The sequence below is a fragment of the Amphiprion ocellaris genome, chromosome 11, assembly GCF_022539595.1.
Source record: "Amphiprion ocellaris isolate individual 3 ecotype Okinawa chromosome 11, ASM2253959v1, whole genome shotgun sequence".
Lineage (NCBI taxonomy): Eukaryota > Metazoa > Chordata > Actinopteri > Pomacentridae > Amphiprion > Amphiprion ocellaris.
In genome coordinates, this window is record NC_072776.1 from 23,654,153 (window position 1) to 23,681,411 (window position 27,259).

Consider the following 27,259-nt stretch of genomic DNA (forward strand, 5'->3'; position numbering starts at 1 on the left):
TGATTCATCATCTACTGTTGATTATGAATGCAACATCTATTTAATGTGTTGATCAAATGCATGAAATAATTCAGAGCAGTTGAAGAAAATCTGACTCTCTGCTTCCAGGTGATGAAGATGAAGTTAAAGACTACCAGGAGCAGCTGAAGCAGATGCTGCAGGATCTGGTGAAAGAGAAGGAGAAAGACGTGGAGAAGCCTCTGCCACTTATGAACCAGGTACTGCAAACTCGTACTAGTCCACTTGTTTTCTATCAGCTAGCTTCTGTCAAATCACTAATTAAAGCAAGTCAGACAAGGGTGTAAGTGGACATTCTTCCGGGGAGGTTATGTTCTCCTAAAACAGAGGTAATACTACTAAAATAAATGTTAAATGCCCAAATGCATGTTAAATATTGTCCTTTTGTGAACTCTGTCAATGAATATCCCATGGTCCCAGATTTTTACCATCATCCATCAGACTTCTGAACTCAAAACAACAACGCACAGTGTCACTTTTAATGGTTCAAATACTGTTTACATACAATCTGCTGCCCATATTTATTCAATTTTATTGGATTTTGTTTTATTTCATTTACCTCCCATGCCATATTGTATATATCTTGCCTCCTTTGCATATATTGTAATTCCTAATATAGCTTTGTTTTATATGTACAGTTGATTTTTATTATTATTATTGTTATTTCATTTAGCCTGTTATTAATGCACCATCCAGTGGCAGCTATTTATATTTTCGTCATGCCCCCATTTATGATGACAATAAAGCTATTCTATTCTAATGTGTTATTTCATATTTATTTTATTTTTTCCCATTTATTAATTAAAACAATAGCATGTGACACCCCCTACCAATTTTACACTATGCAATGGTGAACACCACAGTGATTTCCCGATTAAGGTTTTTTTTTTTTTTTACATTTACTATTTGCAGATACTCAATACCATTTCCTCAGAAAATACACATTTCCAAGTTTTGTAGATTAGCTGTAGTACCGTTTTCCTCTTATGGTTTAATTCTGTAGCGACCAGAGGAGGAGGGCAGCTCCATGTTGGCAAGCAGAGAGCATTGTGGGGGTTTTGCTAGCAAAGGGGCACCATGACAGAGTCTTGTGTGGTGCTTAATGACCTCCTGCCAGCTCAGACGTATAAAGTCAAGTTAAAAGCAGTTAAAATATTGCTCTTGTGTCACAGTGGCATACATTTAGGCCCTTATAATGTGTCTTTTAATATACTATGTTGATGTACCTGTACACATCATTAGTGATCTAAGGAGTCATCAGGTGTTTCAGGTCTTTCGGCCTCAGACATTGTCACCCAGGCAACCCTGCCCTGTCAAGCTAGAGGTACGCCACTCTCGAGTATCTATTAGGCAACATAATGTCAAGTGTTTCAAAATACAGCTTTTAATGTGACTCAGGCATATATCAAAGGTGCGAATCTTACAATAACGCTGTTTAGGGGTTGCAGAAACATTACTCCTACTACTAGATTATTTCCTCTGGCTTTAATAAATACCTGAAGCCTCACACAGCAGAATAAATGATAAAAGATAAGTCCTTCTTTAACCCTTTTGATGCGCAGTGTGGGTCAAGTGATATCCATTTTCCATTGGATTTGGATCACTTTTGACCCATGTTGCACATCAGAGGGTTAATCTGACAGTGATGTGACACAGCAGTATGAATACTGGATTGATCAGGATCTAGGGGTAAATAATGTTTGGTATTCTTCCACACATATTACATATCAGGTTTATATGGTGGAACTCTTTTCATCAGAGCTGTGATGTGGAAACTAAGTCCCAAATCATGGGCCAGAGTCTAAGACTTGGCCGTGTTTTATTGTCCAAAAAGCTACTTTTCTCTCTTTCTCTCTCTTTCTCCTACTATTTTTTATGTCAGTCTTCATACATTTTACACCATTATGTGTTGTTATGTTTCTGATACATCTTTTTTTAAAAGTTATATTGCCTTAAGTTTACACCATTATGTTTTCAGCACATTTTTCTACAAAGCATATGATTTGTCTTTTCACCAAAAATACGTTTTACTTTATGATTTTCCAGCTGTGTGTGTGTCCCCTCCACAGACACACAATACCATCAAAATGTCAGTCATTGCTAGAATATTCATCAGTATGTATTTCATATGTTTTAACTTTTAACTCTTCAGATTAATAGCATTTACCATAATTATATCATCTTTTACTTTTAGCATATTGTGCCCAAAAATATTACACTATTGCTGTCAGTATGTTTTTTTTTTTTTTTTTATTAGAATAACCATTGCATTTACATATCAAGACCATACCTGGTCCCCCCAGTGTCTGATTCAAGATTACACTAATGTTGTTGGGTCACTGTTCTTAAATCTAACACTAATATAAGCCCTCATCATCCTGTTTCCTCCACAGCGGGAATTCATCCAGTTCTGTAAAACGCTCTACAGCATGTTCCACGGTGACCCTGAGGAGAACGACCTCTTCCAGGCCATCGCCACGGTAACCAGTCTAGTGCTGCAGATCGGCGAGGCCGGCCACAGAGGACAAACATCGGGGTCGGAGGTCATCGGCCAAGAGAAGGCGAAAGCTGCGGCATCCGCTCAGGCTGAGGACACCGGCGGTGACGGGAGCTCGGAGAGTGAGTGGACGGTCAGCTACGCTCAGATCCTGGCCTCACTTCTCACTGAACAGGCACTGGTGAACTTCTTTGAGAAGCCGGTGGATCTGACGGCGAAAATCGCAGAAGCCAAGGAGAGTCAGTATCACCAGCGGGCGGGTTTGCTCACTCTGCAACAAGGGACCAGCTGACTGAAATGTGAACTCCGAGCCACAACACAAACCAAATGTCCTGAAGAAAACTATAGTATCATTTGACAGAAGTACGTAGCAGCTTGAGCAGGAACTGAAGAGCCTTAACTTTAAAGATCTGTGACAGCTATAATACAACTGCAGACGTTGCAGCCTCACGAAGACTCTCAGACCTTCTTTGGTATGTAATTCACAACACAAACAAGCTTTTTGCAGAACACTTGGAGCCAAAAACAGTTCTGAAACTCCAAACCTCTGCAGCAACCCATTAAATGGTTGACTCACTGGTATCAGACATTAGTAATGTCAGATTCTATTTTTCATTTAGAGCTACAAGCCTTGAGAAATTACAATTATCGCCTTCTTATGTCACCACGAGGATGCCTGCAGTTAAACCGGGGTTACTGCTTCCTAATAAGGCACCCTTTATAAAGTGTTTACAGGCTGTGACTGATTACATTATTAATTAATACTTTATAGATCAGCTATTAGCCCTCATCAATTTTCTCTCGCTTTTCCCAAAGGCTGCCTTATTAGAGAGTTTTACCAATGGACCTTACGCACAACGGTGCAGCATTAAGGACAAATCTAGCATGTAATGAGTGTTCATTTTTTATTATTTTTGTTAATTTTATTACTTCTGTTTCTTTAATATTGAATGTTTTCAAAGCACGCTCTTTGATTATTGATATTTTTCAGACTTTTTCAAATTACTGGGAAATAATCGACAGTGATGTTGAACAGTTACAGAAAGCAGGAAAAAAACGAATACACCGTTGGATGTGTCCTTTAAATAAAATTCACTGCAGAAATCAATCTGACTGTCATTATTCGGCTTCGTAATGTGGTTTTTAAACTTTTTCTTACTGGGAAAGGTTGATGTTTTGCCACTGTAGATACAGCAGATATTTTTTCTGAATAAATATACAAACTTTAAAGATGTTTTCCAGTTAACTGGACTCACAACAACGTATAACAACCAACAAGGGTTGTAGCTCTGGTACAACAAGATTAAATTTCCACTGGGGATGTAGCTGAGATGTCAAAAACAAGGCCACTAGAAAAAATAAACATAATATGATAATTAAAGGCCAAATCGCTAAATACAGTGGTGCAAAAATGTTCAAATCTGGACTCCGATTTACAGAAATATGTCCAGAAACCAACAGCGATATAGACACAATCACCTGAAGTGCCAATAGCTGAATAGTAAATATTACTTTTGCAAGGTTCAAAATGAAAATGTAGAGTACAGAAAACATCAATCTGTTCCCTACATTTGTAGAAAAAACGACTTGTTTTTGCAAAGCTCCCAGCTATACCAGTATTGCAAACTTCTGCTGTATGAATCTACATTTGAAGCATTCAGAGGTGATAAACTTGTTAAAAATTACAAAAAATGACAATTTTTCCACCTGAGAGCTGACAAGTTGATTTTTTAAGTGTAACATCCTTTGCTTCGTATTTAGTTAATTTACATTAAAGTTAAATCCTACTTTGTTACTGAAATTTAGGTATTAGCCTCATAACTAAAGTTCTGTTTGTCTCTAAAATGAACTTGTTTGCATGTGATTGGGGGAAATTCTGTGCAGTGTAAGGCGCATTCAGCAGCTACCTAGTAAAGCTTATGGAGAAGGAAGCTGTGAGAAAAAAGAAAGAAGATGCCAGAAGTCAGAGTTCAGAATGAAAAGAAGGAGTCCGAGTGCTGCAGGAGCTTGGTGTGCTTTATTAGCTACTGATTAAAGGTAGAGGACACGCCTTAGCCAAGACCTAAATAATCGGAAGAAACAAAACACACGTTCTACTAATGGACAGCCTTCGTTATGTCGGAGGGAAGACTGAGGCTTGTCTCGTACAACTCTTTAGGAGTGGTTTAATCATAGAGGAGGTAGATGGTGACTAACTCCTTATAAGTTTCATTATTTCTTTTCTCTCCATTGAATCTCCATTAAAGGCATAATTGGAACTACTTGAGCCCTCTGTGTTTAAGAGAAAATCCTCTGTTCTATCAAATAATGGATATTAAATATTTTTGCAATGTACAAAATAATGGGCCAGGCTGTATGTTGGTGAGTCTTGTGTGTCTCAAATCTCAGAACAGTCTGTCATTCAGAGTGGGCACATTATGTATAGTCAGAAATATTTATATGTGTCGTGTCATGCAGCTTATTGCACATCCACAGGCACCGGTGGGGTAGCAGCGTATGAATGATTACAGACTTACCGACGAGAAAAACAGCACAATTTAAATACAGTCACAGAAACTAAAAGCTACACATCGCACAAAGCCACAGGTGTGATCACAAGAAGGCCGATCCGTTTTGCCCGGTGGATGCGTCTCGCCCACTCCGGAGGGACGATGGGCGGGCTGTGTCTTTAAATTGCTTCAACGTAGTTGGCGGGCAGCATGCCGGTCTTGCCGGTGCGCTGCACGGTGCCGTACATCCAGCCCTCATCAATGGACTGCACGTTAACGATGACGTCTCCGTCCTTGAAGGACACCTCGTCATTGTCGGCAGCAGCGTAGTCGTACATGGCGCGCACAGTTTTCTAAAAGAAGGGAAGGAAGAAAGAGTCAGTGTGTGAAAGAGGAATGAGTCAGAGCCAACTGACGTTGGTGATATTTCTGTTACTGTCAACAAAACCCACAAAACACAGACGTTACACTGAAACCCATCTGAGGGAGAGTTCCTGAGTCACTGCTGCCTTTGAAGAATTTCACAAACAAGCCAAAGGAAAAGACTTGGATGATTCAAACTCTTAGGACAAGTCAGACGTAATGTTTTCTACAAGTCCTTTTTTCTCAATTCAGCCTATAAAATAATAAAACTACTTGACCTTTTACTAAATTGTACGAGAGCCTTGCGGAGTCTTACAAAGCCAGATGATTCTGCTACAATCAGATAAAACAGAATTGCAGCAATTTATTGATTTCAGATTGGAACAATGCAATTAGTAAATCCTAAAGGATGCAATTTAGGGTAGATGTTATACAGAGTTTCTTTTATAGATGCTGCTTCAGAGTGGTACGTACGGGCTGCAGTCTGAATGCAAGCGGTATGATGCGAATTTGCGACGATCAGCATTAAGGTGTTAATAATCGTTATTTATACAGCATTTGTCTAAAATCTAGGATACAAACTGCTTTACAAGGCTGTAAATAAAAACAGATGAGACGTAAAATCATCAGAATTTAGAGACAGATAAAAGTTGACAGTGTCAAAAAAGTAGGATCATTATTAAATGAAATAAAAGACATTTAAAAGGAAATTAAACTTGAATAAAATCTGAAAGGGCTCTCCAATAAAAGTAAGTCTTAAGAGGTGACTTAAAAGAGAAACGTATTAATTTATTAAACTTTAACAGTCACAGTTTTTATGATAACTGTTCTATGCACATTCTTGCATTAGAATATAGAGAAGTTAATATTTTAAAGGTATCTCGTGGTAATTAAAACTATTCAACAGTGAATACTGAACTAAAGCTTATATAAATTATATTACAAAATAATAAATATTATCCCCAAATTGTTCACCCTATTTCCTTGATAGCTACTTGACTCATTCTGCTAAGAAGGAATTCATAATCTGTATATATATCAGTGAACAAAATATTCAAATTTTAGGCCACAATATGAGTTAAATAGTGAGTAAAATACCTCAAATAGCAAAATGAGAAGGAAATGGTAAATTACAAACTTAACAGCAGGCTTAGAAGTGTTTTGCTGCCTTCTTCGGTTAAAAGTTTCCCACAGTAGTAAAACAGGATCATGGAGCAAACCTGAGCATCACTGCTGCCAGGTGAGACATTAAACCACTAGTGGTCAGCAAAAACTCGAGTTGTTGTTGTGATACCCTTAAAGATTTCTATGCTATTTCTGTGTTACTGACCCCAGTGGTGGAGGGGTGAGAGGGAATGGAGGACACTGTGGTCTGCTGGGTGGCCACTGATGATGACCTCTGCTGCAACTCCACAGTCTTAGCATGTTGGTAGTCTGTAGATGATTTTAAAAAAAAGCACAGACAAGGCACATTATTCATCTGTGGTGTTAATACAGCAATCAAAGACAATATACTGTATTTATCAATGTTTATTGTGGTGGTTCTGGATCATTACTGATGGATGAGGCCATGAAGCCGTTGCTGTAGAGGGACATGTGGTGGTCGGCGTCCTGGGACACCTCAGACTTCTCGTCAGCCATACCGCTCAGGGCGCTGGTGGAGCGGGAGTGTTCCTTGCTGCGACGCTGAGCTTGGACTGTTACAGCAGAATCATGTAAGATAGAAAAGCTTCTTTAAGACTTAAAAATACATTCAGTATCAGTGGGGATCATTGTGTGTTTACAAAAGATTACCGACTTCCCTTAGCAGCATGTTTATCTGCAGTTGTTGCCCTGTTGGCTGTAAAAACTCCAGATTGCAAAATCTATCAACTGCTTACAATGTCATCACTACTTAGAGCTACTTTTTCATGTACACTAACGTTCAGAAGTTTGAGATCATTTAGAAATGAAAAGCATTTTTTTCTAATGAAGATAGCATTAAATGAATCAGAAATACAGTCTAGACGTTAATGTGGTAAATGACTATTCTAGCTGGAAACGGCTGATTTTCAATGGAATATCTACATAGAGGTACAGAGGCTCTTTTCCAGCAACCATCACTCCTGTGTTCCAATGGTGCATTGTGTTAGCTCATCGTGCTGAAAGGCTAATTGATGATTAGAAAACCCTTGTACAATTATATTACCACATGAATAAAAGTGTGAGTTTTCATGGAAAACATGAAATTGCCTGAGTGACCCCAAACGTTTGAATGGTAGTGTATGTTCAGTAATGTGCATTATCCAGAAATGCAACATTACTTACACTACTGTTTTATAGTTGTTAATATACCAAATAAGCTATCTTTAAAATAATAATCTATCTCACTGTTTTCAGATACAACTGCACATACTACTGTCTCTACTAGATGTATATATTTTGGATTTGCACATTTCTTACTGTACTTTTAAAAATGTATGATTGTGTGAATGCATTGGCAGGATTGCTGCTTAATGTCATTATACACCGTGCTATGATTATAAACTAATTCTATTCTCTTTCTATTTTTCTATTTCTGTAAGTGTTTTACACAGCACTTTGGCTCAGAGCAAGATATCTCAGCAAATAGTGGCCAGAAAGTTTATGTGAATTTGTTTTTATATTCCTAAGATGAAAATTCAAAATGATTCTGGAAAGACATCTTATCAAACTAAGTGTTTATGTATTGGTTTAAGATAGGCTAAGCTAAGCTAAGCTAAGCTAAGCAAAGAGAAGAGAAGATAAGCTTTTATTGATCACTCACTATGGAAATTTACATGTTACTACAGCTGGATACAACTGAGGACATGGAAAAAGCAAAAGATGAAATACAAAAGTGCAATAAGGCTAAAAAGAAAGAGTATGATAAAGACTATGTACACCTTTCATATGTGCGGATGAGGCATGACAAATGGCATATTGGATTTACATATGGATATGATCAATTATATTAAATTTAGACCACAACCTAAAAACTAATGTAAATTTTCTTTTTTAAATTTAAATATCAGAGTCTAATGAGTATACACTGTAAAGCATACTGAGCATATTGTCCACCCTCAGGCCAAAATGTCTGCTTTGCACACAAGATGGAGTATCCGATACTCCTTCAGGAACTTATCAATTTCTGTCATATTCGTAAATTGTGCGGGGATGGACTTAAATCACACCTATTCATCTAGAACATAACTAAAAGTTTAGATCACTGAAGTGAGTTTTCATCTCACCTGACATCATGTGCAGACTCCTGGACTGGATGTTGTCCTCAGCAGGATCGTAGTCGAACACAGAGCCGGGATTTGTGCGCCAGACACGCAGATCTGAGGAGGATTTAGTGGTTCAGGCAAAGAGGTACTAACTGAAAATAATTAATCTCAGTCTGTTTCAAGTTTCACTGCATTGCTGGATATGTTTCCAGGATGCTAAAGGACATTTTCTTTTCCATATTTGATGTACTACACAATAAAAAGGCTTCTGGTTTGTTTACAAAATTGTGACTCTAATTCTGTACAGACCATAAACATAGGGCTATTTATGCATGCTACGGTGCATAAAAAACACAAATTAACAGTAATATCGACAAATGTAACTGAGAATGCAACAGTTAAATTTTGGTTCATGTCATACTAATTAAGATATTTACTTTGTCTCTAACAATATGTAGTATTTCTCTCAGAATTTAATCTACAAAGCCTTCAAAGGGTGTGGACAAGTAAAAATTGGTCAATTTATTTACAGCTCAAAATTTCCCGTGTAAGACTTTTCACTTCCATGTTCATATTGTTATTTGCCAACACACCAACAACTCCAAAAGATGATTGATGATGCTTGTAACTGTACCGGTGATGGTCTCCTGGTCGTGCTCCATGGCGCGTCTCCTCTCCATCTCCACCACACGCCTCTGGATGCCGCGGTAGCTGATGTCGCTGAAGTCCTGAGTGTTCTTCTTCACGCGGTCCGTCACCGGGTCGGAGGTGGTGGGGGTGAAGCTGCCCTTGCTCTTCTCAAAGTCCTCGTGGTATCTCACCTGGAGAGCACGAATCACAACCACCATAAGCAAAAGTGCAGTTTATACAAGCAGCCAAGAATTTATCCTGATTATCTAAACTGCTTTATTCGCAGGTGGAGCAGAACATGAGCATGTTATGTCAGCGACAATCCCTCATTGCACAAGTGATGTTGTTGTTCTCAGATTTCAGCTGTCGTCAAAATAAAGGCAACTGGACTTCCTCGAGTTTGTTAAATGTTTCTCCTCTCATCCGAAAAGGCATCTTCGGTTCAGATGCTTTTTCAATGAGAAATGTCTTCAACACACTCAAGTAACTCCGTTCCCATTTGTTTTAGCACTTAGAGACACTTTGACCTGAATGACAGAGAATCTTTATAGCAACAAAGAGATATTTACAATATAATCATGTGTTAATGTTAATTAATTATTGCTTGGTAGTGGCCTTGATATCTCAGCTTTTGTCTGTTATGTCCACTAAGTGTTATCGTTTGTTGTTGTTTTGTTTATATATATGTCTTTGTTCAGTTATGGTTTTATGTTGTTCTCTATTTTTGATCTGCCAATGGGACTTGAGATGGAAATTATTGAGTATTGATATAATCTCTTGTATTTACATGGAAATGTACATTAATACGAATTGTTCCATTTTAAAAATAAATAAATGAATGAATATATCTTTACTGTTAAAGCTTTTAAAATGTATAATGCTTTTACACTACAGGAAAGCAACTCTAAATAATAAAAATGAAAGCCACATTTTACTACAAATTTTCTATTAAAAAAACAATGTTTGTACTAAATAAAATACACTTTATCTACAGTATGTACACAATCCTGTTAGACATGAAGTATATTAGGCTGCACTTAATGCGTTGCTGAAATTAGTCCCCAACAGAGGCACTATTTACTTGTGACTGAATAATGTTTTCTACAATTGGTTGCCTACAGGGGTTTACAAAATTACTGAGCTTTTATTTTAAATACAAATGTGCATTTGTGACCTATTTTTAATCAATAGTAGGAAGAAACTGGGTCACAGCTGAAATCCTGCAAAAGCGTGGGAATAATATAAGGTATTTAAGTGTGATTTTGTAGTAACGAGAAACATATAACACCAGCTTTACTGTTTAGGTGGACCAGTAGTAGTTAATTGATGTGCCTTTTTATCTTAAAGTAAAATTAAATTAAGCGAATAACCACAAAATCTTACTCCAGAAATGATGCGCTGGGTCTCCCTGACGCGCCTCATCTCAGGTGTGTCCAGAACGAAGGCGGCTTTGCCCTGGACCTGCTTACGGAAACTGTCAGAGTACAGCACCTGGTGGAAGAACAGAGGACATTAAACGAGCGTCTAAAATGTTTAAACCTGAAGGCATCATTCAGTAGCTGTTAACATCCAGAGCACAAAGGGTGTGGCAGAGAGCCTTAATGCTAAGAGGACAAACACTGCTGCTGACACAATGAGCTAATGGCATATCTAGGATTTCAGATGGATGAATTAGCAGGGAGGTATTTCTTTTATTATTAAGAGGATTGAAGAATTTAAAGAAAGTTATATTCCAACCTTCAGTGCGAGAACGACAAGGGAACAGGAAGAAGTTGGGGTAGGAGAGGTTAGCAGTGATGATGCACACAGGCACACCACAGCTGGACATATTAAACACATATATTTTTTTTAAAAAAGAGTGCAGTCAGGAGTATTAATAAGATTAACTATAGCCAGGGGACAATCAGTTAGAAAAAGGGTTAACATAGGGGTAGAAGAAGAACATTTCTTAAGTAGAACATGTTCTTGTAGTGGTTCTGGAGGTACCGAGCTAATGTTTTCTTGGTTCCTTTTGACTCGCTCCATCTCTGGAGTGAACACCACAGGAGTTCCCTTGGCTGAACTGTCTTTATACAAGACCTACAGGACAGAAGAACAGTCAGACACTCAAACCAATCACAGACCACACACCTATAGGACTGCTTTCATAGACCTGACTCTGGAAGTTTAGCCAGAAGATACAAAAAGAGTACCTTTCAGGAAAATAATTCATCTCTTACAGTTGGTGCCTTTTTTGGGATATATCGAAAGCAGAGTCTGAGAAAATGGTCCTATAGAGTGATTCATCCTGTTGAATAGCCAGGATCTTTGTTGCAGGAACAAACACTCCTCGCGCCTCAGCAGGAGATTTAGCTTGTCATTTGCTGTGAAGTGGACGTTAACTTAGCAGCAGCTTTATGTGAAGAAAGCTGGTTTGTGCGTTAGAAAATACTCTAAGCCAAAGAGGAGGATTTCACTCAGCTTGGAGGGACTGATGATGGAGGATTAAAGATGGTTTGAAAAAGTCAAAAGAGCGTGGATGGAAATTAATTCTACATTGTGGCAGGGGTGGAGCTCAGAAAACTGCAGTCTTCAGTGGAGATGGATGAGTCGAGCAGGAGATGATGAGATGATAGAAAGAGGAAGGAAAGATAGCAAAGGGTGCTCAGGATGGACATTATTGATGGTCACTACTCTCAACAGTTAGGGTTCACACGTGTTTTCAGTTTCGTTCCACTACCGAGCTGATGTGTTTCTGGGTTTGTTTGACCCGCTGCACCTCGGGGAGATCTGGTATGGCAGTTCCTCGACCCATAGAGTCCTTGTATTTTATCTACCCAAGAAAAATTTTGGGTTTCCATGGAGAAAAAGCGAAGGAAGAAGCAAAGAGCAGATCAATAACACACAATTACAGGAAGACAGAAAGAGACAGCATGAAAAATCACAGCAGACATGGAAACATGGAATTAAACACAGTTTTTTTTTTTCCTGAGAAATGAAGAAGCAGGTTTTGTTAGAGACACGGTGGAGTTTAGCCGAACCCATAAGGCTTACTGGTGTTATAACTACATGGTGGGTTTGATGCGACAAGCGTAACAAGTCGAAACAGCTGGTGAAGGCTCAGGAGAGTTGTTATAACAGTGTGTTGGAGGGAAATAAAGAAGGAAGCAGATAAATGCAAATGAATGTTGAGGATGTAAAGGAGGATATGAGGATCACTGCAGCGGAGTACCGTGCTAATATTATGCTGATTGCGTTTAACTCTCTCCATCTCTGGGGTCTCTGATACTGATGTGCCTTGTCCCACTCCTTCTTTGTATTGAAGCTTTGAATGAGATAGTACAATAAAGTCACATATGGCAGTAACACACTACACATTTTTCAATTTAGGAGCGAAGGAAATGCCAAAAAGGAAAAAAAAATCAGGAAGATGCAAACTAACTAGAGGAAATAACAAAAGAGGGGACTTTGTATTTGCAGAAAATGAATTTAAAAAACAAGTTGTAAACCAGGGATGGTAAAAAAAGAAAGGAATGATTTATGTAGCGTAGTTAGGATGGAGGAGGGAAAACCAGCACAAAAAACAGGAAGGTTTTCTAGATAAGTGGGAAATGAGGGAAGAAGGCAGTTTGGGGAATGATTATAAGGGTCACTGCAGTGCTGTTCCTCTACCAGGCTGATATTCTTCTGGGTTTCTCGGACCCGCTTCACCTCAGGGAGATCTGGGATGGCTGTGCCTTGACCCACAGAATCCTTGTACTGAATCTGCCCGTTGCATAAGTTCACAAAATAAGACGAGGACAAACAAAAGTACAGTACTGTAGACAAACACAAGTCAATCCATTCATTACAACAGCATTCACTTCAGAACAACAGACAATAACAGGTTGTTACTCATTTTGATTTTCAGTGGTAGACGGGTTTGTTGGCGCATTGGTGGATGCTTTCGAAATGGAATGATTTAGGTTATTCCTTCAGGGTTCAGGTATCATTAAGTATGAGCAGAGATGGGTAGTAACGAGTTACATTTACTCCATTACATTTACTTGAGTAACTTTTTGAAAAAAATGTACTTCTGAGAGTAGTTTTACTCTGCCATACTTTTTACTTTTACATGAGTAGATACAGCATGCACATACAGTTGATGAGCATGCAGTGTATCTTGTCACTGGATGTAGTTTGCACTATTCAAGCATACAAACGTTACCTTACTACAGGTATTTGTTTCAAAAGCTTTATGTTGTGAAATACTCGGAATTGGAAATTTGTGTTTCTTGTGCCTTAACTTGTCATTTTGTAAATATGTTGTTTATTTTTGCTTTTTTTTATTATATAGAAATACCACAATTTGAACATTATTTTACATTTGTGTCTGTCTGATCACATCATTTCTAAAAAAATAAATCGGACATTACAATCAAACAGTTACTCAGTACTTGAGTAGTCTTTTCAGCAAATACTTTTTTACTCTTACTTGAGTAATTTTTTGGATGACTACTTTTTACTTCTACTTGAGTGATATTATTTTGAAGTAACGTTTCTCTTACTTGAGTACAATTTTTGGCTACTCTACCCACCTCTGAGTATGAATTATCATGACAGCCCTCAAGTTCCTAGTACATGATGGAAGTGTTAACACGTGAACAATTTTATAGCCAAAACAAGATCAATTTAAACAAGATGGCCAAAAGTAAGTGGATACCCAGTCAAATTTTTGTACTATTAAAACCATTGGCATTAATCTTATGGACTTCTGTAGAAGACACTATGATTTGTTTTTGGTTCTTTAAGAGTTTCATCTCTCATTTAGGTATCTTCCTCGGGTGTAAATGACTGGTGAAGAGTCCCAGGTATTTATTCTTGTCCCCAAATCACATGACTCAAAGCTCGTTAACAACCCACACTCACATAATCCAAGGTGTAAATGGTGGTGAAACTGCCTAGGGATCGATGACTCGTGTAAATGGTCTGCTTGGTGGTCACTCCGAATTGCACAAACTGCTGTTAAATTAGGTTAAACTGGGATGGGGGGTCTAACACACCTCTTACCACCCATTTATAATGCAGCGCTAAGATCCCTTTCCAGGCAGTTTCACCACCATTCACATCTTGTGAGTCTCGAGTTGTTTAGAATGACCTGGATGACTGAGATTCTGCTCAGATGTAGGCATGAATGTGCTGCCTCTACTTCTCTGGTTGCAGGGATTTGTTCCCAACTTAATAAAGCTAACCACTGATGCTGGGAATTGAGTCCTGGCTTGCAGTCAGGGTTATGCTTCATCCAAAAGATGCTGTATCATGTTGACGTCAGGGCTCTCTGAAAGCCAGTCAAGTCCTTCATACACCTGGATCTGCGCTCACTAACGCTGTGATGTCCCCCAAACTGGAAATATTTGGAAGAACATCAATGTAAAATTGAGATTTTCCCTTACTCAGAAATATGAGATCTACCAAAATAATAAGAAACAATCTCAATTCTTAGTCTTAAAAGTACTGTACGTGGACAGAAATCTCCACATACTTCTGGCCATCTTGTAAAAACAAAGTATTCATATCAAAGAAGTACTTTGACCCATAAAAACATTGGGGCCTTTTGGGGCTCCATAATATCCTATAATTATATATAAAATAGAAATAAACTAATTTAGCAAGTATAAATGAAGAGCTCCATAGAAAGGTGAAAATGGTCATCTGAAGAGATTACATGTCACCGTCAGGTCTGGTTTAATTCTCTCATACTAGACATGGAGGGAGCATGGAGGAGGACTGGTTGAGGATATGAATGAGGGCAAGTCAATATGTGGAGTACCGTGCTAATGTTGCGCTGGTTACGTTTAGCCCTCTCCATCTCAGGGGTCTCGGGCAAAGCTGTTCCACCTCCCAAATCCTCTTTGTACTGAATCTTTGTATGGAAAAGGAATGAAAGTATCAACCGGTGGTTTTTAAAAGGAATGATTAATGTCACATAGTTAGGATGGAGGAGGGAAAACCAGCATGAAAAACAGGAAAGTTTTCTAGATAAGTGGGAAAGAGGGTGGTTTGGGTAGTAACTATAAGGGGACAAGATAAGGGTCACTGCAGTGCTGTTCCTCTACCAGGCTGATATTCTTCTGGGTTTCTCGGACCCGCTTCACCTCAGGGAGATCTGGGATGGCTGTGCCTTGACCCACAGAATCCTTGTACTGAATCTGCCCGTTGCATAAGTTACACAAAATAAGACAAGGACAAACAAAAGTACAGTACTATAGACAAACACGTCGATCCATTCATTACAAAAGCGTTCACTTCAGAACAATCCACAATAACAGGCTATTACTCATCTTGATTTTCAATGATAGGTGGGTATGTTGGCATGTTGGTGGTTGTTTTCAAAATGGATGATTTAGGTTATTACTTCAGGGTTCAGATGTCATGATTATTTTATAGTGGAAACAAGATCCTTTAAACTAGATGGCCTAAAGCATATGGATATCCAAACAATATTCCCATATATTGTTAAGAATGTAATTTCTACCAATGGTGATTAACCCTCATTACTACACTTAGGGTTCACCAGGACCCCAGTAGTATTTCATCTGTTTCACATTTCTGTACCTGTCCATATCCTCTCAATATATATTTTCCTAAAACTTTTGTCATCTATAGATACAAATATGAAAGAAACAATTAAATTACTATTGATGATTACTGACGTGTATTGCTTTCAATATTAGCGTAAGAACTCCTGAATTGAAATGAAACACAATGCAGTTGAAGCAGTCATCACAAGAGCAACATAACACAAACATACATGAATAAAAGATACATGGCTGGGGCCGCATGGACCCCAAATGATTTTTTTTATATATACACCACAAACCTGGTTGGAATCAAATAAGCTTTGGTGTTTGTGATGGCAACTATGTGGGTGACAGCTACCTAAAGGGATTGAAAATGCAACTTACAAATAAAAAAAAATATGACAAGTTATATACCCCTGGGGTCCGCTTGGATCCCAGGTGTACTGATGAGGGTTAATCCCAAGTGCTTTACTAGAGGGCAACTGGATTTCGTTTTGATTCTTGAAGACATTTCACCTCCGTCTGTTCAAACTGACTGGTGGAGAGTGCCATGTATTTACTCTCAGGCTATACTGAAATGACTCAAAGCTTGTGCATGACCCAATACTCACATTACTCAAGGTGTTAATAGTGGTGGAACTGCCTTTGGATGATGACTCAAGGTATAAATGGTTGACAAACTACTTTACGCAGGAGCAGCCATCTCTAAACATGGGGACACCACTTATTAGCTACTTAGAATGCAGTTCTGCTATCCCTGTATGGGCAATTTCACTACCACTCACACACTGTTCAGTCAAAAGAGCATTAATAAGGTCGACTACTGATGTTGTTTGATGAGTCTTGGTTCCCAATTCATCCAATAGGTGTTGGATAGGGTTGAAGTTGGGCTTTTTCCAGGCCAGTCAAGTTCTTTGTGGACCTAACTCTACACATATTCCTACTTTAGTATCAAGATTTCTCTTACGTGGAAATAAGAGACCTACTAACACCATGAAAAACAACCCAAAACCAAAAACAATAAACATTGTCAGCAGTTTCCACATACTTCTGGCCATCTAGTGTCTTGTGACAACAAGCTTTTATCTCATACAGGAGACATTGCGCAAAGAAGCAACTACAACTAAATGGTTCCACTGTTAACAAAAACGGGGTTTTTGAGGCTCCATAAAATAAAAAATATCTCCAAAGGTAAAATAATGATAATGAAGAAAGATATCTGTGAAGGTTGAACTGACAATGGTCATCTGAAGAGATTACATGTCATGTCAGATTGGGTTTAATTCTCTCATACTAGACATGGAGGGAATATGAAAGGAGGTAATGAATGAAGGCAAGTCACTATGTGGAGTACCGTGCTAATGTTGCGCTGGTTACGTTTAGCCCTCTCCATCTCAGGGGTCTCGGGCAAAGCTGTTCCACCTCCCAAATCTTCTTTGTACTGAATCTTTGTATGGGTAGGGAATGAAAGCATCAACCGGTGGTTTACGCTTGGAAAATAAGGACTAGGGGCTTGATTAAATTCCTAAGCTATACTTAAATGAGCTGTATTTGACTTTGTGAACACAGAAAAAGACAAATATACAGACAAACATTTAAAGGCAGACATTTTGCCTGAACACTTGCACAACAGACGACAATGAACAAAGCATTTAACAACACACAAGCTGCACTAAAAAGTACAGATGTTACACTACAGAACCGAATGTCCAGGGTTAGTTGCGTGAATTAAAATGCTGCATGTATTACTAAGATATATATATAAAAAAATATCAGTTTGCTCCAAAGAAATGAGGGCTGCATATCAGGGTTTGTTAAAAATGAGGAAAAACAGAGCAAAAAAAACAAACAAACAAACAAAAAAAACCAACAAAAAGGGTTATTAGAAAACAAAAAAATATATTTTATAGAGTAGATACCAAGCTGAAATTCTTTGTATTCTCTTTAACACGTAGCATTTCAGGAGTGTCCTTTACAGTAGACACTTTGCCCTTTATGTTTTTAAGGTCAACCTGGTATAGATGCTACAGGGAGAAAAGCAAAAGTGCAGTTAAAATGTTTCACAATGATGAAGAGATAAAACAAAAAGAAACAGAGTTGGAAGAGAAACTACAGGAAAAAAATTTACCAAAATTTATGCTCAGAATTAGCAATACTGACTAAAACATATGGTACTGTTTTGAGTGCAAAAATTGACACCAAACACATATAGCATGAGTATAGAACATCATAACATGGACAAAACAAAAGTGTAAAGTATTCAAGATAATATTTTACACCAAGACATACACAGAGCCACCAGACACTGGAAGAATTCATATTGTAAGACCTACAACGGTCAAAACATGCTGATCCAGAAAGAACCAGCACAATTAATCCTTTTACTACTTACAGTGCTGAAGTTCTTCTGGTTCTCACGGACTCTCTGCATCTCTGGAGTGTCCAGGACTGGTACATAGTGAGACATGGTCTTCTCAGCCTCCTCTTTGTACTTTTTCTGTTTGGGAAATAATAGAATTATCAGGAACATTGACTAAAACAGAGCTTTGGAATTTGGAATGTGTCTACAAGTAGCTTACATAAAAAGAGATTAGGGATCTCGATCGATATGTTTTTTTTTGTTTGATTGTTTTTAAAGGGCCGATACCGATACGACTGTTGGAGATCAAGCAAGACCAATGACTGATATCTGAGGGGGCCGATATGCATTGAATAAAATGTTTTAACAGCGTGTGATAGCAGAGAACCTGTAATTCATAACTAGACTTCTTCATTAATAAGATTGACTACAAGTAAATATGTAAGATAGAAATAGGAGTGATTAAATTAGGATGCTCTCTTCTTTTGATGTGTAATCGACTGAGATTAATCAGTTTGTTACGTCTGCTGTTCTTCTCTGTTTTCTTAATCTTTCACTGTTCTATCACTTTTAATGTCCACTAAGGTTCAGATCTTAAATCATTATTAATTATTGTTTTCTAGACTCTTTCAGGTTATTCTGTAGCTGCCTTATAACTTTGCAGCTACCTGTTAGCATAGCCTTAGCAACTGTGAGAGAAGCTAATTTCCTGGTTTGTGTTTCTTGTTCAGTTTTTGCTGCTTGAGAGACATTTCTGAGACCACAGAGTGACTACTGACAGAGAGGAGGTTGTATCAAACCTGAAAAAGCGCATTTAATTGATCAATGATCAGTCAGTAATAATACCGATAATCTGACAAATACTAAATATTGGCGACGATAAACGGCCAGATCGATAACTGATCTATCCCTAAAGGAGATATCATATATAAAAGCTTCATAGGAGTGAAGATAAGAAGATAAATTCAATAATCTACCTGGCTAACGATGTTCCTCATCTGCTGAGCATGGATGATGTCGGGGGTGTCGATGACGGTTGTGTAGCTAGCTCTGTCCATCTCAGCGGTCTGCTTGTACTTAGTCTAAGGGACAAAAAACTGTCAGTCAGCTCAGAGGAAAATACTAAAAAACCAGCTTGTGCCCAGCTCCATGCAGATAATATAATAACACAATACAATGCAGACCTGGCTGAGGATGTCAGTAGCGTTTCTGGCTCTCATGAAGTCTGGAGTGTCTGTAGCCAAAGCCAACATTCCCTTGCCCTTGATCTCCTGCTCCAGCGCCTTCTTGTACTCTCTCTGTAAATATGAGACATTACAAATCATCACATTCAATCACTGTGTTTGTTATGAGCAGGCATGACTGGCAGAATATTATAGACAACAGGATTTCTACTCATTCACACTGAGGAGGGCTGCAAAACACCTAAGGGAACAGTAAATAGAGCAGGTTAGCAGAAATTAGGGAAAAGATATGGTGTTCGAATTGAACCACAGATTGTGTGTGAAGCAAAACTGGAAAATTAAACAGTTAAAGAGAGTGGATTAAAGCACAGTTAGTCATTTTCATTAAATCTAGGTTTTTTAGGTTCTCTTTCTTCAGTTTTACACTTCTACATCTAGCTTGAGTTGTAAAAATCAACCCCAAAAGCACCCAGAGCGTATCTTGTCGAAACTGAACTAAAGTGAAATTATCGTCAAATCAAAGTGATGGGGTTTAGGAAACAACTTGCTCTGTAAATCTACGCTACAACTTTACATGTTCTATCAGAAAGCAAGAGAAAATAGGAGCATATCTGAGTAAATTTAAGGTTGATTTTTGGAGCATTTATCAGACTTAAAGTGAGAAAATCATGGGGAAATTAAACAGGGTGAGGATGAAGGTTAAGTTCTGCTTATGAGAACATTTTATGCACATCAGAAAATGTGAGGATGAAAGTTAAGTTTTGCTTATGAGAATATTTTAGGAACATCAGAAAAAGGGAAGTGCTGGAAAATTATTGATGTCACAAAGCAGGAAAAGCACAGAAGTCAAACCCAGCAGTCATCCTTTTAGTGATGATGTGGCTGAGTTAAGAGGGGATAGTATTCGTCATTTGCGGGATGGTGGGGAGCCACTCAGATTAGAGTGTGATGCCACTTCCTTCACCTCTCAGTCAGTCGTACCTCACACAGGATTTGAGTGGCATTCCTTGCTCTTAAAAGCTCCGGAGTTTCCTCCAGTAAGGTTAGCCCTTTACCCTTCACTCCCTCCTCTAGATCCTTCCTGTACTCTCTCTACAGGATGGAAGAAGAACAGAGAGACTCCAGAGAAGGGCAAACAGGCAGGCCAGGCCAAGGCATACAGACAAGACAATACAATGCAAGATCTGCTGCTTGCCGTTTAAGCTCAAAGTCACCAAACCTCTCAAATACAAGAAAACTTGAGCATTTTTCTAAGTAAAGATTTTTCAAATAAGCACTGTAGTTAGAGAGAAACTGGAGAAATCAGTGACTTTGGCAAGAATCAGAATAAAAAAAAGATTAACAACATTTTGATGAGATAGAACAATAAAAAACAACAGCAGAAGGACAAAGAAAACAACAAGAAACAAGTCAGTTTCACCTTAAAAACATCATTCAGATGACGACATGCATTCATGCAAGTTGTTACACCAGGTTGTTGGTAGTCTTCTATTAGATAAAGGCTTGAAATGTAAAGTTCAAGGTGTCAGTGGACATAAATACAGAGAAATTCAGCAACATTTAGTGACGTCTTCATTATAAGTGGGATGTGAATCATGCAAAGGGACAAAAACTAAATCTCATAAGTGGACCTACAAAAGGAGAAGAAAGAAGGAAACACTTGTGGGATTAAATAAGAAAAAGTGGTGAAAAAGGGGATTGTGATTGTAATGTCTTAGTATGATTATAAAACATGGGTGAGGTAGATAGGGAGGATTGATTGAGGATAAGTTGTCCTATAGTTACCTCACTGGCTATTTTGGTGGCGTGTCTGACATGAATCATGGCAGGGGTGACCTCCAAGCCTGAGAGGTTCTTTCCCCTCATGGACTCCTCAAAGTCCTTCTTATAGTCTTTCTATTTGCCACAAAGATAAAACGGGACAGACAGAGCTCATACATACACATGCAAGCAAATGCTGGTTCACAATGCAGTTACCTTGTCCTTGTTCACCCCATTTTGTTCATTTCTGTATCTGCAGTCTTTAAATATGAGTATTTGAGTGCATGTGTGGAGCGTAGGAGGTGTTTACTGCAAGAATGGAACAGTGTGGGGTCGGGAGCCCATCAGAATATTTGAGAATCAAAGTAAAAGTCTTAACTGATTGTGATTAGCCAGAGTGAAAATCTATAATCCATCCAGAGACTGCAACAGACGGATACGTTACCTCTGTCTTCCCTGCATCATGGGAGGAAAATTAAGCTGCCATAGTATTAGGGAACAATACACAAGCTGCTCGGTAAGTTTCATTTCAGCACATTTTACACTGCCTTCTACTAGTTTTTATTAGAAAGTGGTGAATGACATAATTCAGCTTTGATCTAAATTGTCAAACAAGTGAAACCTGAACTTGATGCAGTAAACTAGCCCTGAAGGCACTGTGAAATGTTCTTCCAGATTTCAGAAACATTCTGTAAGTGTAATAGAAACAATAACTTGACATTCAACAAGAGGCAATACAATAAAGGTTAATATACAGTATAAGGAGGCATTGGAGTGTCTTGAGAGAAGGACCTGTAATGACAAATGTGTTATATCTGTAGACACTTTAATAACAGACGTATTTACCTGGCTCTGCATGTGCTGGGCCTCCTTAGCAGTCACATATGTGGGTGTCTCAAAGTCCAGCATGGGTTTACCCCTTTCCCTCTCATACTTCTCCTTGTATTTCACCTGAAATGTCCCACACAAATATATTGTCAACTGTTTTCAATGGAAACCCTGAGATATCTTCATATAAATCTGTATCATTTTTTTTTTTTTTGCCAAGTAGGTTTTCTCATACAAGGAATTTGACATTTTGGTGCACATCAGTAAACACTGACAAGTAGAAATGTTTAAAACACAGGCAAAGAAGTGTTGCAAATCAATAGACAGTAAGTGTCACAATACAAATTCTAGGGAATTATCAAAGCAATAGAAAGGAACAGAAATATGTACAGTGTGCAGGATTGTGCAAATTATTCACCAGAGAATGTACAAGATTACATAGTATGTAATCAAAATAATTCGAACTGTGCAAAGGATGATAATATCCTATTCAAAAGTTGTGCTATTTTAAAAATATTATGCTGTTTACATTGAATTTTTAGGTAAATTCTGAGATGTGCTTCATTGTGCACCTATCACAGCAAAGTTCAAGATGATATGCAAATCAGCTCACATATGCCAAAGGTAAAATGTGTCTCTAAATGTTACGTTTTATTTTTTTAAAATAAAACAACCCCCTAATGCATTAAAATAGCTTAAATGTAATTTGTTTTCTTCAGAATATGTACATATTAGAAGCAAAAACCAAATCTGAAAAGGAAAGGAGCTGAATGTCTGCCGATTTCGCTCATGATACCTTCTATAGCATATAAAAAACATGATATGAACATGACAACAACATAAAAACTAGATTATTTTTTTTTAGATAGGGTCTTTAAATTACTGATGTAAATTCAGATAGAGCTTAAAAACCTGAACTGCCCACTCACTGGACCTAGACATGTTTCATGATATAATAATTTACTATTTTATCATATGATGACAGAAAAATACAAAATTTCAAACATTATATCATGAAAAGCTAAATGATTAACAGCAATTTTATGGTTACACGATTGTAAGTGAATGGGTAAAATCCCCGCCGTGGTCCTTCAAATAATGTACCAGTATTCTTCTTTTTGACTGCAAATTTGTCCGATTTCTAAAAAATACTTAAGGGTAATTATGGTCAGTATATAACTATTATGTTATCATTTAATGTAGTGTCTCAGAGTTAGCTTAATGCCTATTTATGACCCATTGGCAAGCTCTAATGCTTCCAACTTAGCAAATGTGGCCCTATTCCTGTTTAAGTGCAGGAAATGAAGACCTGACAGGCAGATTTTGTACATTTATTGGTTGACAAGAAAGTGGTCAACAGGTGAAATCCACAGCTGTGTTTTTAGGTGAGTGAAGTGTTTGCTGACCCCCAGAGTTTGGACCACTTACGTTACTTTGAAGCTCAGAGGCCTCCTTGAGATGAAGCTGTTCTGGTGTGTCAGGAATCATGTGGTAGTGACCCTTACTCTCCTCAAATTTCTTCTTGTAGCGGTACTACAGGGAGTTCCCAGTAAAGTAAAGCAGCTCAGTACAGCAAATGAGAAGAAGGGTGTTTCTTCGGAGCACAAAAGGTCTCACATTTTGTGATGGAAAAAAAATCAACTTAAGTGATGATTAAAAAGGGGGTAGTTACGAATCATGTAAAGAATGATTTAAGTCAGTGGAGGAGAAGGGGTTTTGTATGTTAAGTGGTCATTAATAAAGTTTTCTCTGAACTACAGGAGGAAAAAGTGAAGTGATAGAGGTTATAGAAGGTGACAGTACAGGTGAGAAGGGTAAGGATCACTACCAGATGAGGTCATAGGATGATGGAGGTTTGAATGATGGAGCTTAGTAGAATAAAGGATAAATCCATAAATCTATGAATTATTACACCATGTTACTATGAGGTGATGGAAGCACTGAGATCAGACACATTTCAGTGAAGATGTCACTGAAGCTGGGCTGACGAGCAGCAGCTTTCTGGGTGGGGATGTCAGAGGGTTAAACACTGATGGACGCTTACTTGGCTAGACAGTTTGCTGGTGCTCAGGCTGTGCTGCATGGACAGAGACTCGGCCATGTCGGTCACAGGTTTGTGGATCTTTTTCAGGTCGCCCTTGTATTTCACCTGTGGGTTGCATCAACAGATGTCATTGTAATTATATACTTTCACAACTTAAAGCAGGTTATATTTGGATTTGAAATCTGACTTCCTCAAATTATTAATGTGGATTTGATAGATTTGGTCAAAAAATAGCCTTGCTACCTGAAGAAAACTTTAGTTAGTTTAACATGCAGTTTTCATAAAAAACTGTTTTAATTATTCTATGAAAATTGTGTGCACATTTTTCAAGTTGTCTATACTGTTTTTGATTGATCTATTGTAATTATTTTATTATTATTATGTTTATTTTGCTGTTTCTTCTATTTTATTTTTCACAGACTATGCATAAGTACGTACACTTGCTTAAAGAGTTGGTTAGGTTTGTGAAGAATTTTTTTTTGTTGATTTATAATATTACATAAAAACTGAAAAAAACACTGACACACTGAACCATATTCTAATAGATAAAACAATTAATAAAATCAAATAAATAGAAATAGAAAAAATAAATAATAAAGCCATCAATTAACATTATACCAAATGATTCTGAATGTAAACAATAATAAGTGATAAATAATAAAATTCTGTAGTTTTGGAGAAATTTATTTGACATTTTATGCTAACTCAGAGTGAAACAAAGCATCATAGACTTTGAAAGTGCTTTACTATGAAACAGAAGATTAGCCATTTCTAGCTTACTTTATCAGATCTTTACAAAACTGCTATTGTGTGAATTTAACAAACTGCAGACAGAGATTTAAAGGCATTTGTAACTTTGTACGACTGTGGTAAAGCAACAAAAAGTCCCCAAACAGTCAATTATCTGTGTAAGAATATTATCTGTATGATTTATCATGTGTCTTGGAATCTGGTTGACAGAATGACAGTTCTGTGATCACTTACCTCACTAGCCAGTGCATTGGCATCCTTCAAAGTTTTGTAAATCTTACTCTCCTTCAGGTCATATTGTGGTTTCTTTCCTTTCACCTCCTTATCAAACTTCTCCTTGTACTTCACCTGTTGGGGTTAAGTGTAAATGTTAAAGTTATTATCACAGGACTTACTTTGAGGAGACCAGCACCAGCTGAGGATATACAGACTCCATCACAGTGGAAACAGCTAAAGGACAACATCACATTTGTGACAGTGAGATTAGTCATTCACAAATAGTTTAAAATAAGAGCTTTGGACATGCCGTGTGGTATATGTGAAGTATGAAAGGGCAACTTTAGTTTCTAGTCATTGCTGTGCGAAAAAAACACTCTTGTTCTCCTGAATATGACTGTTTCCTTGCATCACTTTACCATCACCTTTTCGCAATCATAGTGCTCTTTAGTCCTAAATTTAGTCCTAAATGGCAGGTGTGTCAACACCTGCAGTTTGGTTCCATGGTTGAGAAGAAAACATTACAGTGCTGTTTTTCATTCCTTGTTTTTAAGCTGATCATCCTACCTTCTCGGAAACGACATATTAAATGTGGCAGATTATTATCTAGGAAATAAGCAAATCAACTGCACCAGAGTTTGCTCAGAAGTGGTTCGTTCGGCAGAATCTGCTGTTTGCCAAGCAGTAGTCAAAGTTATTCTAATTACAAAATTAATGAAACAGTCACATTAAGGTTCTTTTCAATCAAACCAAACTATTGGCCCTATTCTGACCTGTTGTGTCTCAATTTACACAAGGTGAGCATCTGATTTTAACTGTTTGAAATTGCTTCTAACCAGTAAATGCAGTGGCTATTTTTTCCTAGTCCTGGAAAGCAACTCAGAAATATTTTGTTAAAATGACACTACATAATGTGAGAACTTGCAGTGTTAACTTGCTGATGTTTCTCTGCAGCATTTATGTCCGTGTTCTAATTTATATCTATGTTGATCTGGTCATACAAGATGCATTTTAGTGTAAACAGGGCCGAATTCAACATTCTGCAATCCACATAAACCCAAACATGGACTTCATATATAATAAAGTATATATGGAAGAGGTAGGGCAAAATGTTTGTGGTCATATTTCAGGGAGGGAGGTGATTGTTCTTTCATTCTGCAGATCAACCAGCTTTAGAAAGAAGGTGAGAGACCGGAAGAAAACAACAACACAGAAACATGTGTAAATCTAGCAATAATGATGAATTAATCCTCACTTTGACCACATTCTAAAACTTGCACCATGACATGACAGAGTCCTTACTGCCTTCCAGTGTTCAGATCAAAACAAAGCAGAGAGTAGTTGACTGCTAGATTTACACATGTTTAGAGAAGAATTCAGGTGCAGTAGCATGTTCCTTTTTTCCATCAAATTCTTCATTTTACCATTTAGAAACAGACACTCTGACTGAGAGACTTGGGGGAGGAAAGTGGGGAAATTACACATACATAAATAAACATACAGTATTAGCACCAGTAATGTAATAATGCTCTTGTCTATGCTTAGCCATGAGCAACAGCTTGTCAGGGAGGGAAAAAAACAGCAGAGGGTGCACACAATGCTAAACTGCAAAAACAAATTCCAAAGCAAATCATTTTGTAAGATTTGGAGATCTGAATCATTTTTTTAAAAAAAAAAGTTTCTTATGGTTTGTATTCAAGGTTCAGAGAACCGCGTTGTAAAATCAAAATCAATTATTCAGTCAGGCTATGAGTTGATAGGGCGAGAGCGGAAAGACAAATGAGACAGACATGTAGCAGAAGCCCTTCAGTTTTAGGGCGTGAACCTCCTTACATCGCTAGTCATCGCACTCATTTTCTTAATGTGGCGCATCTGGGGGGTATCATAGGAAGCAGCTCCATGGAGGGAGGGCTTGGCCTCCACCTACAAAGCGCAGTGAGATGGAGGGATGAGAACACACGGACTAGGACATTATATAAGTAGAAAGGAGAAGAGAGAGAGATTAGGTAACTATAGAAGGTGTAGGAAGAGTGTAGGAGAACAGGTTTAAGGAAAGGGGTGGGACAAGTACAATATGAGCAGTTAAACATATACATCTACAATAATGGAGTCACAATGACAGATGAAGACATGGCTTATAGTGCAGGATGGCAGAGGCAGCACTATGGAAGAGCTGCTAGTTCTATCATTAGGCCAACGGGACTGCTGCTAAGCATCTAACAGCGACACTAGTCTGCAAATATTAATGAAACCCTGGTACTGGTGGAAACTGGCTGCCACTGATTAAAATCCAGCATTCGTAGAAGTAAATAAATTACAGAAACTTTTTCCAGGAGATCATATTTACAGGGAAC

The 27,259-nt window shown here is 37.9% G+C and overlaps 2 protein-coding genes across 24 annotated transcripts in view; one reads left to right on the plus strand and one right to left on the minus strand.

Annotated features, from left to right (window-relative positions):
* LOC111564344 (TBC1 domain family member 8) overlaps positions 1 to 3,623 on the plus strand; it is a 43,109-nt gene extending 39,486 nt beyond the window's left edge. For both annotated transcript variants that reach the window (XM_023263852.3, XM_023263860.3), the window contains 2 exons: positions 109 to 218; positions 2,412 to 3,623. In XM_023263852.3, the coding sequence (XP_023119620.2) occupies positions 109 to 218; positions 2,412 to 2,807 (506 nt within the window). In that variant the 3' untranslated portion in view covers positions 2,808 to 3,623. The remainder of the gene's footprint in view (positions 1 to 108; positions 219 to 2,411) is intronic.
* Positions 3,624 to 4,513: 890 nt separating this feature from the next.
* Positions 4,514 to 27,259, minus strand: part of neb (nebulin) — a 75,707-nt gene continuing 52,961 nt past the window's right edge. For 5 of the 22 annotated variants that reach the window (XM_035945193.2, XM_035945186.2, XM_035945192.2 and 2 more), the window contains 24 exons: positions 26,739 to 26,828; positions 24,924 to 25,037; positions 23,940 to 24,044; positions 23,324 to 23,428; positions 21,914 to 22,018; positions 21,092 to 21,202; positions 20,288 to 20,398; positions 19,307 to 19,420; positions 19,100 to 19,204; positions 18,156 to 18,260; positions 17,683 to 17,787; positions 17,118 to 17,210; positions 15,299 to 15,391; positions 15,013 to 15,105; positions 12,876 to 12,968; positions 12,436 to 12,528; positions 11,944 to 12,036; positions 11,211 to 11,303; positions 10,608 to 10,715; positions 9,229 to 9,415; positions 8,616 to 8,708; positions 6,924 to 7,064; positions 6,698 to 6,801; positions 4,514 to 5,357 (listed from right to left, as the gene is read on the minus strand). In XM_035945193.2, the coding sequence (XP_035801086.2) occupies positions 5,184 to 5,357; positions 6,698 to 6,801; positions 6,924 to 7,064; positions 8,616 to 8,708; positions 9,229 to 9,415; positions 10,608 to 10,715; positions 11,211 to 11,303; positions 11,944 to 12,036; positions 12,436 to 12,528; positions 12,876 to 12,968; positions 15,013 to 15,105; positions 15,299 to 15,391; positions 17,118 to 17,210; positions 17,683 to 17,787; positions 18,156 to 18,260; positions 19,100 to 19,204; positions 19,307 to 19,420; positions 20,288 to 20,398; positions 21,092 to 21,202; positions 21,914 to 22,018; positions 23,324 to 23,428; positions 23,940 to 24,044; positions 24,924 to 25,037; positions 26,739 to 26,828 (2,628 nt within the window). In that variant the 3' untranslated portion in view covers positions 4,514 to 5,183. The remainder of the gene's footprint in view (positions 5,358 to 6,697; positions 6,802 to 6,923; positions 7,065 to 8,615; positions 8,709 to 9,228; positions 9,416 to 10,607; positions 10,716 to 11,210; positions 11,304 to 11,943; positions 12,037 to 12,435; positions 12,529 to 12,875; positions 12,969 to 15,012; positions 15,106 to 15,298; positions 15,392 to 17,117; positions 17,211 to 17,682; positions 17,788 to 18,155; positions 18,261 to 19,099; positions 19,205 to 19,306; positions 19,421 to 20,287; positions 20,399 to 21,091; positions 21,203 to 21,913; positions 22,019 to 23,323; positions 23,429 to 23,939; positions 24,045 to 24,923; positions 25,038 to 26,738; positions 26,829 to 27,259) is intronic. The other 17 variants (XM_035945195.2, XM_035945197.2, XM_035945213.2 and 14 more) reach the window with 16 other exon arrangements.